The sequence below is a fragment of the Camelina sativa genome, chromosome 1 (genome assembly GCF_000633955.1).
Source record: "Camelina sativa cultivar DH55 chromosome 1, Cs, whole genome shotgun sequence".
Classification (NCBI taxonomy): Eukaryota; Viridiplantae; Streptophyta; class Magnoliopsida; order Brassicales; family Brassicaceae; genus Camelina; species Camelina sativa.
The window spans coordinates 14,984,667-14,998,583 of NC_025685.1; the positions used below are offsets into that span (position 1 = coordinate 14,984,667).

Here is a 13,917-nt window from a genome sequence, read left to right on the forward strand (position 1 = left end):
TAGAACGTAATCTTAAGAATATATATGATTTCCATAATTTCGGGATTACGTAAATATTTTGTTTCCTTTAATTTAGGATTCAGTTACCTTGTTTAACATAAGTCTAGACTTTGTAGAATATATTTTCTAAATTATGAAGAACATAGAATAAAATGTAGAATATATCTTCTAATTTCCGCAGGGCACATGAAAAATGTAGATTTCATATTCTGACTTCTGTACAATATGTATAAAGTGAAGAAAACATATTCTAATATTTTTAGAATATAGAGTTATGTGTAGAATATATATTCTAGTTTTTGTAGAACACATATAAATTCCGACTTCTAAAAGTTTAAGAAGATAAATCTATTCTAAAGATTACAGAACAAGTACAATGCGTAGAATTTGTAAACGACCATATTTAGAACATGTATAGCACGTAGAATTCATAATCTAATATCTTTAGAATATATCAAATTAGTAGAATATGTATTCTAGATTTTGCAGAATGATTTTTTGTCAATGTTAAAACACATTTTTTCCATCAAAAACACCTTTTGACAACCTCTTCTTTATTTTATTAATTTGTTTTTAGGGAAATAAAATTTTAAAATTGCTTAAAAGTTATTTCAATTTTTTTTAAGGGTAGTTTAGGCATATTCAGTAATGTACCGTAGAAAGCATAATGGGACAAATTGAAGAAAAAAATGTCCTTTTAAATCAAATTTCCCTATTTTTTACACACAAAAAAAAGTTACATTTATGATTTAGGTTTTGAACCTAAAACATTAATCAAGAAGCTTTTGTTCCTTAATTATGAGAAGAAGAAGAAGAGATCTTCTCATCTCGATCAAAACTCCCTATAGGTTATTATTAATTGCTGGCCTCCTTCGTTTCTTCTACACCAAAAATTGATTTATCTTATCTAATCTTTCTGTTATGATTCAATATATTGAGCTGCGAACGCCTTGTCTATTAAAATTATAATTGCGCTGCTACATGATCTGTAGTTTTTTATCTTCTTGAAATTCACATAATAACAAAATTATAATCATGACCTGAATGCATGTGGTGTAAAGGGTATTAGATTATACATATGGATTTCAATTCAAAAGCTGTTAGCTATGAGTAAATTAGCTCACATATCCGAATGGAAAAAATTAAAAAAATAAAAACCCATTTAGGTACAATATCACATTTAAATCTGTAGAAAGCAAACAAAACCATAAATGGAATTGAATAAAACCATTAGCCAAAAAAAAAACTCAATTTAATTAATAAGAAAACTTAAAAAATTCAAACAAAATTGTATAAAATTTTCGGATTTAATATCATATCGTAAATAGTGATTATCAAACAAAACAGAAAGTCAGAAACTACTACAAGTCTCCAAAACCAAGCAAAGCAGTTCTTCATTTCTTAGTTACCAACTGTTTTTCTAACCAAGCCAAATAAGAAAATGATAAAGTTAAACAACTGAAGAAATTGATCCAAATAAAACACTGAAATACAGACCATTAACATAAAATAAAATAAAAAGTCGAAAAGATCACTCAATGAGTACACTTTTCAACTAGAAATTAAAATCAAGAGAATGCTTCAATTAAGCACTGTTTAGAGTAATTTTTAAATGAGTCGAAGCTTTCTTCAGATTCTTCTGAACCTCCTCAAATCCAGCCTTTATCAATGTCTTCTGCTTATGGTTCATTCCCTTTGCCTCTTAAAGTTCAACTCGTTCCAGCACACGCCCATTACGAATCAGGTGTTGAAGCAAATGTAACTCGTTCAAGCTTCCACGAAAGTTCTTTACCTTCAAAACCTTGAGCGTTTTTTCCAAACACTCGTAAGCTTTGCTAGTAAGCCAATGCGTTACCGGATCTATCACCCATGGCGACCGAACTATCTGCATAATGCGATTAAAGTTAAGCGTTTTATACCACATAGCACAATAATGTGAGAGAGATTTTAAAGATTAAAACAAACAAAAGTAACTTACCAAATCAAAAGTGAGAGATTCCAGTTCCGGACAGCTTTTGAGAAATATTTTAATTCCTCCGAAGTCATTTGGGTGCATATTTGTTCGCATCACCAAATGTCGAGTTTTCATGGGATGATGCAAAGCCATAGGATCGTCACAATCTTGGATCCCCTTTTTGAAAGAAGAAAATATGTTAAACTAGAAGTAGACTCATGCGATGCGCGAGATAACTTTATAATAATTTTAACATATTTCAGATTTAATAAAATATTTAAAATTTTATATTTTGTGTTTCAATAAATTATCTTATGTTTGTTATTTGTTTTGTTTTTAAATAAGTATTCTCGGTCACTTAAAATGAATGACTATGGATTAGTTAAACATTAAACTGAAATTTTTTGTTAATATGAAAGGTTACTTTAAAATATTTAGTCTGTATCCCATAATATATATAGTTCTTCATGTTTTGATGCACAATTAAGAACGTACAAACTTTTTTTTTGTTGGAAAAAAGAACATTGATTACGTATAAAATAAAATGCAGCTGAGCATGGACATTATGTGTTAGTTTTTCCGCTTTTAACATAGTCTATAAAACATCAATATCTTCTAAAACCAGACACCTCCAAGAAGGACGAGACAATAGCTTGAATTTCTCGAATAACCTCTTCTTGAGCCAAAACTCATGCTTTTCTTTCATTCTATGTGTAATTAGTTTTATTAATTAGATAACTAAAGGTAACATAAATAATTGTGATATTTATATATTTACCAGCATGCTTCACACCTGCTTAAAAGTTTTATTATTATATTGAATGTTTTAGCAATAAAATATTTTAACCTTAATGAATTATACAAATGACTTCAAAGGCATTTGTGTTCTAGAAGTAGAATTCTTTGTGTTTCTTGATTAATTGCATTTGGAAAAGAAAGTTCTCTGTTACATACTAAATGCAAACTGAATTTTAGTTTAGAATTGAGTAAAAAAATGTTATTAATATTGTTTTTTTTCTGTGTTCCTTTTCTTTAAAAAATAATATATATATCTATATATATATATATGTTGTATTATACTCAAAATGACCAATGAAAAAGAGTAAAAACATATTATCGTATTATCGAGTTACTTCTTTTAGTGTTAACTGCATAACCTAAGAGCACCAGAAATTTTTTTTTTCTTCTATGTTTTTATTTCTAAAATCATGTGATGGATGGAAGAAGAGATAACTAAAATCTTCCTACTTCTCCAAGATATTGTCTCTCTCTCTAGAATGCAATTGGGATTAGTTTAGAATGATCTTTCGATATTTCGACTTGCACACATGGTCAAATCCCATTGCCTTGCTCACTCTGCTTGCGGGTAAGAACTACAATCACATCATCAACAATCGATCATGGCTAGGAAAAATAATGGAACATGAGAAGAGAAAATAAGTGCATACATAGTATAACCCAAACAATAATGTTGTAAAAAGAAATTAGATGTTAATTATATTTTAAGAAAATAATTAAGACTAAATTGTGTAAGAAAATTAAAACTGAATTTGGAAGAATCACATGGTTTTGGAAACCCATATCATGAGATGTATATCACTTAGACGTCCAAATCTTCCTCGACCCTAAACCCTAAACCATCGCAAAATATTTCTCATCAAAAGTCATAACCTATAAATAAAATAAAGGACCATGGAAATGGTTATCGGAAAGAAAGTTAATAAATACATACAAACACAGTTGTAACGTTAAGGAACAAATTTAAATTAATAGTTCGAAACAGTTAATATTTGTTTAAACTCATTTTCATGGGTGGTAATACATATAAACACACTTGTATAAAATATAGCATGAGTAATAAGTAGCATAAATATTGTGACTAAGAGATAAAATCTATTAGGGTTTATGAATTATGATCTAAAACTAAAAATTTTATATTAAAAATTTATCAAATGAATCAAAAGAACAACAAATTACAATATTGAAATACAAAATACGCATTTGAAACAACATTTACAAGTGAGAATGTGTTATGTGCCTAAGACCTTCTTCATCTAATTCTTTCTAATGAATAACCACATTTCACATGGACACTTCTATATATGCTTCAAAATTTCTACTCAACTTATTTATTTCAAAACTAACAAATGTCACATAAAGAAAAAAGTTAAATATTACAAAATTTAGAAAATTATGTGAGAGGTAGAATATGATGTTTGGTGAAGACTTTGTCTAGCTATTTAGAGATAATTTTTTAGTAGTATGAGAGGTTTTTCAGTTTTTTTTTTTTTTGTCAAACATGATGGGAGTTATGGTTATTTTTTGAAAGAATAAATATACCATAGCTTTTGTCTGTGTTTTTTTTCTTTTTTTTTTTGTAAAACACAAATTGTATTGCAGTTAATACATTAAAGTATATTCATATGATGAAAGATTTGTTTCTAAATTTTTTCAAACATCATGGGAGTTACATTTTAAAGAATTAATATGCAATAAATTGTGTTAATGATTACTATTAAAGAAAAATAAAATATCATATTGGTTTATATATTTAAATTATTTTAGAATAAATTGATTTGATCTCTTGGCACAAAAACTGTGAAACAAATATTATGATTTTTTGTCAACAAATAATTATTATAATATTACAATATTTTTATAGCTTGAAATTATTAAAAAAAATAATAACCATCACATTATATTGTTCCAAAATTATGATATTAATATTTCAATCTTTAATTATTGGAAATTTATTTTGTCCAAAATTATAATATTAATTTCTATTTTTTTCTTAGTTGTAAAATTATAATGTTATGGTAATTATATAAAATATTGATAAATGATAACTATGCGAAATTATAATATTATTGTAATTATATAAAATATTGATAAATGATATCTATATATAATTACTAAAAGAACATTGCATATATAAATGTCAATATATTTTTTAGTACAGAAATATTATTTAAATTTAGTGAATATGAAAAATAATTTATGTAATTTTGAGAAAAATGAAATAAAAAACTTAATAATTGAGAAGTGAAGACAGGTGTCGAAAATATACGCTGCCAAATGTCGTCGTTTTATGCTATGTTAGGAGAAAACCTTCTGATATTATATAAGATTGACACACACACATACAAAAAAGAAAATGTTTGCATAGTGATGTAGTGAACGATCTAGTGATGTAGATTTTGTGGAAATGAAATATAACAATAATATCGAATGAATGATCTAGTGATGTAGATATTATGAATCTTAGATAGCAAACGGTTCGTTTTACCTGAAGGAAGAAAGAGCAAACGGTTAAAGATCTAACATATAAAAGATATAAAAAGAGATGAGAAACATCAATTAGTTAGTTCTTTTGAGGATACGGGCATCTGAATATACAAATTAAAAATGAGCTTATTATGTCTGTCTGGGTATGATCTGAGAGATTAAGAACTATGTTCTTGACTTGTCGGGAGGTGGCGAATTCGATGAGAGACATTATATCTCCCTCAAAACCCTCGGGCAGGAAGAGATGAATCTCAAAGTTTTCGATAACTTTGCCAGTAAACTTTGAGACCCAGTCAAGCATAACACCAACAAAGAATACCCTATCACGAACTGAGGGTTCGACGATCTCTCTATCAAACTCCGAAAGTGTAACAAATTCGGACTCTTTGAAAACAAGACGTCGTCTCACGACAGAGATTTCTCCATCTCTTTGAAAGAACACTCTTTCGTACTGATTCTTTGAACGGTAACAACGAGACTATCATAACCAAAAGGGAATCATGGAGACTCGATAAGAAATCTGAGGTGTTTGTTGAAACCATTATGAAAGTATGGTGATAAAGAGACTAGATGGTGTATATGATTAAACTAGTGGCTTTAGCACCTCACAAGGGTATCTTTTTTTAAGCTTTTGAAAGTCTTGATTTTTTTCTTTCTGGTTTGTGATTTTTTTTTATTAAACCACTTTGACCTCTATTTAGCTTTTTTATTAAATATTTATCTTTGAGTTTTCAACTAAGATAATTGTGATTTGAGAATGCTTAATATTAATTTTTATTGAGCAAGAAACATCAAAAATGTTTTTTGTTTTTACTAAAAATTAAATTAATTCTTACATAATGGGAAAGCTTTTTCAAAATTTTGACCAATAATGTTAGACACGCGCTTTTTGAAAGTATGTTTTTAAAATAATTTTTACAATTAGTTGACTTTACCTCTTTCATAATAGAAATATTTCTAACATATTATTTCTAAGAGTAAAAGTAATTCTTAAATAATAAGTAATATATCTTAATAAATCCATTTTGAAATGAAATTTTGTTAAATTAAATTTTGTTAATATATATGATAAATATTGTTAAAAATAGTATACACTATGAAGTGAGTAACTTTTATATTCTTTTGCTGTTTTTTAGTATTTTCCTTTAAAGATGCTTTTCTCTTTAATTTAAAACTTTTACCTAGTAAATTTTAATTTGAAATAACAATAGTGCTAAAAAGTTATAATTTTCTATTGGTGTATTTGTTTTAAGGGGAAAAATGAAAAATAAAAGATATTTTCTTTATTTGGGTGATTTGTTATCTTTATTAATCAAATTTGGTGAACTATGCTTTATATAAACCAAAAAACCTATTATGTCCTTACTTTTAAATTTTCCACATATGCAAACCTCTAATGAATATAGACTAGAGAGGCTTCAATTGAGAAAATGAGATATATTTTTGTTTTCTGGAAAGTTTAATGGATTAATAAGCTTATTTGTATGCCCAATAATTGCAAAAAATTCTTTAGCCATTTCTATTTAGCTCGAGACGATGCAACTAGTACAATGTTATTCAATCCAAAAACTGTTATTATAAACAAAATGTAAAATTATATTCAACCCAAAAACCTTTTTGACATCAAATATATCCCGTAAGGCCTTAATAGAATGTAATTTATAAAAGTTTCCAGAAATGAAGAAACAACTTTAAGGTCTTGAATGCCAAAACCAAAGTCGTAGCCTAAAGTATGGTTTTAGTGAACGCTGCATGATAGATCCACACATTCTCAAATGTGAGGTTTGATTTTTTGAAGCCACACAATTCGATAAAATTTAGTCGAATCTTATATGGTAAACATAAAAAAGTCTTACATAAGAAATCAATAACTATATAGACTTATAAGTCTTTACTGCAATATACATTGAAAAGAGGTAAACGTATAAAGTGATTATTTACAGTTAAATACGTAAAACGAGTCATGCATGCATTAAAAAAAATTATAGTTCCTTGACGGGTCGGAGGAATCGACAGGAATCACAAGGTTTGGTCGGTGACACACAGGTCCGGCCCAGAAAAAGTGGGCAGAGGGGGCATGGGTCAGGAGGACGACAGCATGAATTTTCAGAAAAATAAATTACATAAGAAAATGGTTCGCGATTCTTTCAAAATATGTATTTGGAAATAATAATAATTATAAGAAAATGAATTTAATCCGAAAATCTCTCGTAAAAAAAGGTCCAAAATTTTATGAGTGCTATTCTTTTACTCAAAAAGGGACCATATAATTATTTTTAAGTTTTATGATCTTATTATATATAGTTTTATATTACACATAGCAAAATCTTAAATCAATAAAACTGATATGATTTACTAAATATATTTATATATATATATAACAATAAAATATTTAGATAATATATAGGAAATTTGACACTATATTATAAAATAATAATATTAAGAAGAAAAAAATGAATCACGATGGACATGATATTTTTTTATAATATAGTATACTACTTAGATGTTTAAATAAAACTTAGATGTTATGCACAGCAAATAAAATAGTTCATGACTTCAAAGGCTTCAAACCACTCAATCATAAAAACCTTGTCGATAGACTCGGAGTACAATACGCTACCATTTTGTTGTTGTTAGCTAACGGCTACACTTTTTTATTACTCGGAGAGAAGAAGTGATATTGGGATAGAGGATCCAACGTCGCGACTGAAACCTAGATCCTACTCCCCGTCGTTAGTGTTCTCATGTCTATTCCTTGCTCTCTCTCTCTCTCTCTATCTTAGTTCTCCTCTTTCAACAGAGATATATTGCTTGGTTTCTCACATTAGTTTGTTTTGTTGCTGAGAAGAAGAATTTAAATTCTGTTTTATAGTATATCGAATTCCTCTAAATTGATTCATTGAAAATAGCAACTTGTATATTATAATTCTATCAAAAATAGTTCAAAATTTAACTAAAAATTCCAAAAAATATGTTTTAAGTAAAAGAAAAATAAAAACCTTTCCCCAAGGGACGAGATTTATTTTGGGCCGACCGGCCGATCGAGGCTTATGACAAACTTAACTTAACAAGTCAGAAATCGCCGAGCAGTACTTGATCTTGATTTCTATCAGGTTAATCGTCACAGTGAGAACCTCTAAGGTTATCATGATATTACTTACCAGAGCGCTTTGGCCACCCACACGTCAGCGGTCAGTCTCACGGCAGTCCAATGTGGTGTAGTCATCCTTCATCTCTCGGATTTTAATTACCTTTGTAAATGCAGATTCTACAACAACTCGCTGTAAGGAACTTGTGCCGAGCAGAGCGTTGTGTTAATCAGGGAGCTGCATCAGATCACAGACGGCCGAGTTACTGATGTGGTTGTGTGTGCTGATGTGGCAAGTCTAAGCGGGATGATATGAGAAGATAAAGCAGAATCGAGAGAGATGATATCTGGAGAATATTGTGTGCGATGGTTAAGGGAAGTGGATTGAGGCAAACAAGATATTGCCTTACGTGAAGATTTGAAGATCTTTTTAGGGTTTAAGGATGATCGAATATAAAAGATCTAGGAGGTGTGTCGTAGGCTTTTTAACACTAAGAAAAACTTTTTGCGAGAGATTGTAACTTCAAGGCTAACAAAAAGAAAACTACGAAGGTGAGTATTGTTTCTCTTAAATCTATAATGGTGAGAGTTTAGATAGAGAAGTGAGGTCTGCTTAGATTTATTCTTATAAACCGGATAAGAGTTTGATAAAAATAAATAGTAAGAACGTTTGCTTGGCGTTTTCCAAGCAGGAAATTGTGGTGTTATTCCTCTATACCTTTACAACCTTTAGGATTGTTTGTACAAGGTACGGTTCATCTCAAACACAAAATCCAATGGGCTTTTGTGCTTTTAATAGGGGTTTACTCTCTCGTTGAGAACTGGTTTTAAACTATCAATGTGTTAAGAATTATCCACATATAATATTTCATACAGAAAAGCCCAAAAAAATACACAAAATTTTCTTCTGACAAAAAGAAAACACATGTTTTTTTCATTGATTGAAAAATGATTTATGTATGTAAATGAAATTATATATTTAGTCTCTAGGGAAGGAGGGATAATAAGCAAAATTTTACAAAAAAAAATGAGAGAAAAAGAAATAGAGATATTGTGTGATTTGTTTAGTTGGGATCCAAAATTAAAATATAAAATTAAAGTTAATAATTAAGAAAAAAAATGGGAGATCTTGAATCAAAATAAATTAAAGTTACACAAATATTAGAACTTCGAACATCTTAAACCATATCCATTAGTAGTATCTAAACTATATACTCCCCTTCAAATTAAACAAAAATAAAATAGGAAGGAGAAATTGGGATAATGGATATTCAACTTAAAATCAATTTGTTATGAGTGCATTGGCTCATATGTTATATACAAGTGGGCGCACATGATTATTTTGTCATGTTTCAATGTACCATGTATGATTGATTGTTTCGAACAACCTGAGTTTGGATTCAATACATCATTGTGACTTTCTAGCTCAACATATTCCACATTTACAACACTTATTGCTCTTTCATATTAAATTGTTTATGTCTTTCATAATATATGTATGTGTTAGTTAAGTACGTTTGCATTGCGTTTGCTTCATAATTTTAATTTGAGTTGTAGACGACAAACACAATGCATTCATATTGCTTGCCAAATCGTGATTACAAACGAATTCGAAATCTTGTCATTAATATTCAGGCTCCCCAAAAAAAAAAACCATTTATGATATTTCGACAGAGAAATTTTGCTCACCATCTTCGCCATCTAAAATGTATTTTAGTTACAAATTTCTCCGAAAATTCATGAACTTTAAATTATTTTTTGTTTTGCTTATTTGTTCTCTTTTTTTTTTTCAAATCAATCCTTTTATATCTAAAGGTTGTTTTAGTTTTTGAACTATATACTTATTTTTTAAATTAATTACAACTCGATATAAATGACACACACTATACCAACTTTGCCGCAAATCATATGAGAAAGAACTGGCATGTAATTATTGGGCAACGGAAAGGAATAAAAATGAATGAGGTCCACAACATACACGGGAATAAAACCAGTCAGTGTCAAAGCTTTGTTCACAATCTCTCTCTCACATCTTTCTCACTTTTTCTCTCTAAAGCAACCTGATCATCTCTCAACCTCCTGATCTTCATCTTCCTCTCTCTGTCTGATCTCTCTTGGCCATGAGCTCCTCAATTATGAAAACTCTTCAGATTCGTAAACCCACTTCTCTCCCTGTCTCTTCCACCACCACCAGAGATGAGCCAGGCCTTCTCCGTCGCCGTCTCTCTTCTCTTTCTCTAAATCTTTCACGTAACCAACCTTCCACCGTCTCTAGATCCAAGTCGGTGTCAAACATGGGAGAGCAAGGAGGGAGCTCCGTGAAAGAATGGTGGGAATGGAGTTGGTCATGGATTCTCTTAAAGAAGTTACCAATCTTTTTCACAGATCTTGAAGTTAACAAGAACGGAGCCAAACCATCATTGGGAAATCAACAAACAGGCAGCTTCACTCACGTCTTCTTCATGCTCCGTTCTGAGATCCGCCGCCTCCTCCGTCCTTCCTCTGACTCTCTTCCTCTCTCCTGCAAGCATGGACAGCGATGAGTGCTCTCTCTCTCTCTCTATCTCTTTCGTTGGTGGTTTAAGATTTTTGTGCCTACGCTTATTCTTATTAAGAAAAGTTGTAATTCTTAATTATAATTTGCTTGAAGCTATTTCCTACATAATTCCTAGTTTTCGTCATTCTAAACTTTTCTGTCATATGTATGATTATTTCATTTTGTTTTAGAAGTTGTGTACTTATGTTTCATTATATTAAGTTACAAATCATTATTTCATTACTTATTAATTACGAGCCAAATTCTTAGATGGTGATGATAAAAGATCGAATGTTATTACAATACAAGTCAAATTAAACATTTGAAGAACCCACTTAAAAGTCAAAATATTAGAGCTGAATAGAATTTTCCAAGTTTGTTTTTTACCTCCTTTGTCTTTGCGTTCAATTAGGCAGAGAAATACTAGTATAGCTTTTTGACTTGTTTACGTCTTCCAAAAAAGTATCTCCGAAACGTCGGCTACAATCGAGGTGGCCACTGGGGACAGGAATAACCATAGGTGGCCCATCTTCATATAATCAAACAACACATTCTTTCTCTGAATTTCGATAATCGAGATTTAAAAACAAACTCATACTACTAATATAAGCGTGTGAAAAGACTACGATGAAAATCCCCGCAGAACCATTATACATCTTCGGACCATGAACCAAAACATGGTTATAAACTCTTCCTAGTCGATGGTAGAATCTTATAATCTAAGATGTAATGTGAAAAAAAAAAATCAATACTTATCATGAATACAAAACAAAACAAAAAATGCTCATGTACTTCTTTTGGATTTAATGTTAAGACAGAAAGAACAAAAAAATGATAAGAAAAAAAAAAATTATTTTGCTTCTTGATCAATATAATGTGGGATCTTTTCTTCTGATTTGCAATAATGAAAGTCTACTTGCAAGAGGAAATAGAGAAAAGACCAATGGGTTTCGATTTATGCCTGCAACGGAACAAGAACAGCATTTGAATTCTCGCTGCTCTGATCTCTCAAAGGCACTTTGCCCATCTAATAAGTATCGAAATTAAATAAAATTATATATATAGGGAAGCCTCAGTAAGCCAGCGTTTTTCACATCAAAGAGTATAAAACTCAGACGGTAATTCCATATTTTAGCAATAATCATCATCGGTAACCTTCCCAATAATCAAATATCAAAATTAATTGGTTTTAAAAATCTAAAATGTAATCGCCGAAATGGCTCCGTAGATCGTATAATAATTCAAAGATCCACAGGTTCCTATCAGTAAGCGAAACACGAACATTTGTATACGTCCAATGTAGCATCGAGGATCACAGCCACAAAGAGCTACCGTCGACGTGGCATCGGACAAGTTCATATCATAAACTAATATAAAATAAAATAAAAGCCTCAGCGAACCCGTGTCAAATCACCCACACAGCGGACACAGAACGGTTGGGAAGTACGGTAGATAACCCGGCCGAGCAGCTCGAACCCGACCTTAACTGGATCGGGAACACTGACCGGGGGATGGGTGTAACTACCGGATGCAATCCTCGTTCAGTCCACTGTTGTGTAAAGTGTCATACGGCACTTCCTATCTTATGGGATTGCTTCTTCATCGGAGATAATAAACTTCTAGACACAAATTAAAACAAAGATTACTGGTGAACATGGAGAATCATATCAAATACTAAACATATAAGAGAGATATTAGAGAGATAAGAGTAGCTGCGTTTATTTATATAGTAGATGTTAGGACTTAGGGAGGCGGCATATATAACTCAAAACCCTAATCTTCTACGTCCGGTTCATGTATTTTTTTTGTACGTCCGGTTCATTGTCTTATTTTCTTGTAACGGCTGCTGATTTTTTTTTTAATAACTTTCCTAGTGTTGCCCGTTGTTATAGTTTTCGTATGTTTCTAAAAAATATTTCAATATTAATTATACAATATTTTTGTAAAGCAAACTTAGAATTTAACTTTTCTCATCAAAAGAACAGAATATGACATAAACATCACATTACTACATTTTGATTCAAACATAAAAAATGATTAATGATTTGTCTCTTTTTTTTTTTGTAAGCATACAAGTTCATGTGTCATATCATTTTTGTAAACAAAAAAAACAGCGTTTGAGTTGAATAAAAATGACGTCTAGGGTTTTCGGAGAGAATGAGGCTACGATGATGGAGGTAGGGGAGCGTGATCGGCCGCCGGGTGATCCACCGGATCTTCGACAGTCGTGGGTAGATAAGGTTATTGGGGGTAATTTGGGAGGTAGGTTGACTCCAGAGGCAGTGTTAGACGATGAGTTTGTGGAGCAGAAGGTTCGGTTGGAGTTTCCATCTGGGGAGGATGGGGAGCCGGTGGTGACTATAGAACCGGAGGTGTTGAAGGCGATGAATGGATTGTGGAGGCACTGCATGATTGTGAAGGTTTTGGGTAGGAGTGTTAACATCTCGGTATTGTCTAAGCGACTACGGGAGTTATGGAAACTGTCCGGAGAGCTCCATGTGATGGATCTACCAAGACAGTTCTTTCTGGTTAGGTTTGGTTCGGAGGTGGAATATTTGGCAGCGCTCACAGGGGGACCATGGCGTGTGTTTGGAAGCTATCTTATGGTCCAAGCATGGACCCCGGAATTCGATCCACTGGTGGATGAGATTGTCACAACCCCAGTTTGGGTGAGGGTTTCTAACCTTACGTATAATTTCTATCATAGAGCAATTCTGATGAGCTTGTCAAAAGGACTAGGACGTCCGATTAAAGTTGATCTAACAACGCTGAACTTTGAAAGAGGACGTTTTGCCCGCATCTGTGTAGAAGTCAACCTAAAGAAACCACTGAAAGGATCCATTCTGATTAATGGGGGTCACTATTTTGTGTCCTATGAGGGTTTGACGAACATTTGTTCGCTATGTGGTCTGTTCGGTCATGTTGTGCATAATTGCCCTACGAAGAGTGTAGAGATGACAATTGTGGCTGTTCCGGATGTACCTAGTGCTGACCCTCCAGTGGTTGAGCAGGGTAGGGATGGTTTCACGCCAGTTTGACGTTCGGGGGGGGGGG

The 13,917-nt window shown here is 31.5% G+C and overlaps 2 protein-coding genes and 1 pseudogene across 2 annotated transcripts; 2 read left to right on the plus strand and 1 right to left on the minus strand.

Annotated features, from left to right (window-relative positions):
- LOC104708258 lies at nucleotides 1,586–10,028 on the minus strand (annotated as a pseudogene).
- On the plus strand, nucleotides 10,261–11,108 carry LOC104791178. The gene has a single exon (XM_010517007.1). It carries the CDS (start codon nucleotides 10,448–10,450, stop codon nucleotides 10,868–10,870), a length of 423 nt encoding a protein of 140 aa, XP_010515309.1. The 5' UTR covers nucleotides 10,261–10,447; the 3' UTR covers nucleotides 10,871–11,108.
- On the plus strand, nucleotides 12,996–13,901 carry LOC104708268. Its single transcript, XM_010424818.1, has one exon. The coding sequence runs from the start codon at nucleotides 12,996–12,998 to the stop codon at nucleotides 13,899–13,901; it is 906 nt and encodes a 301-aa protein (XP_010423120.1).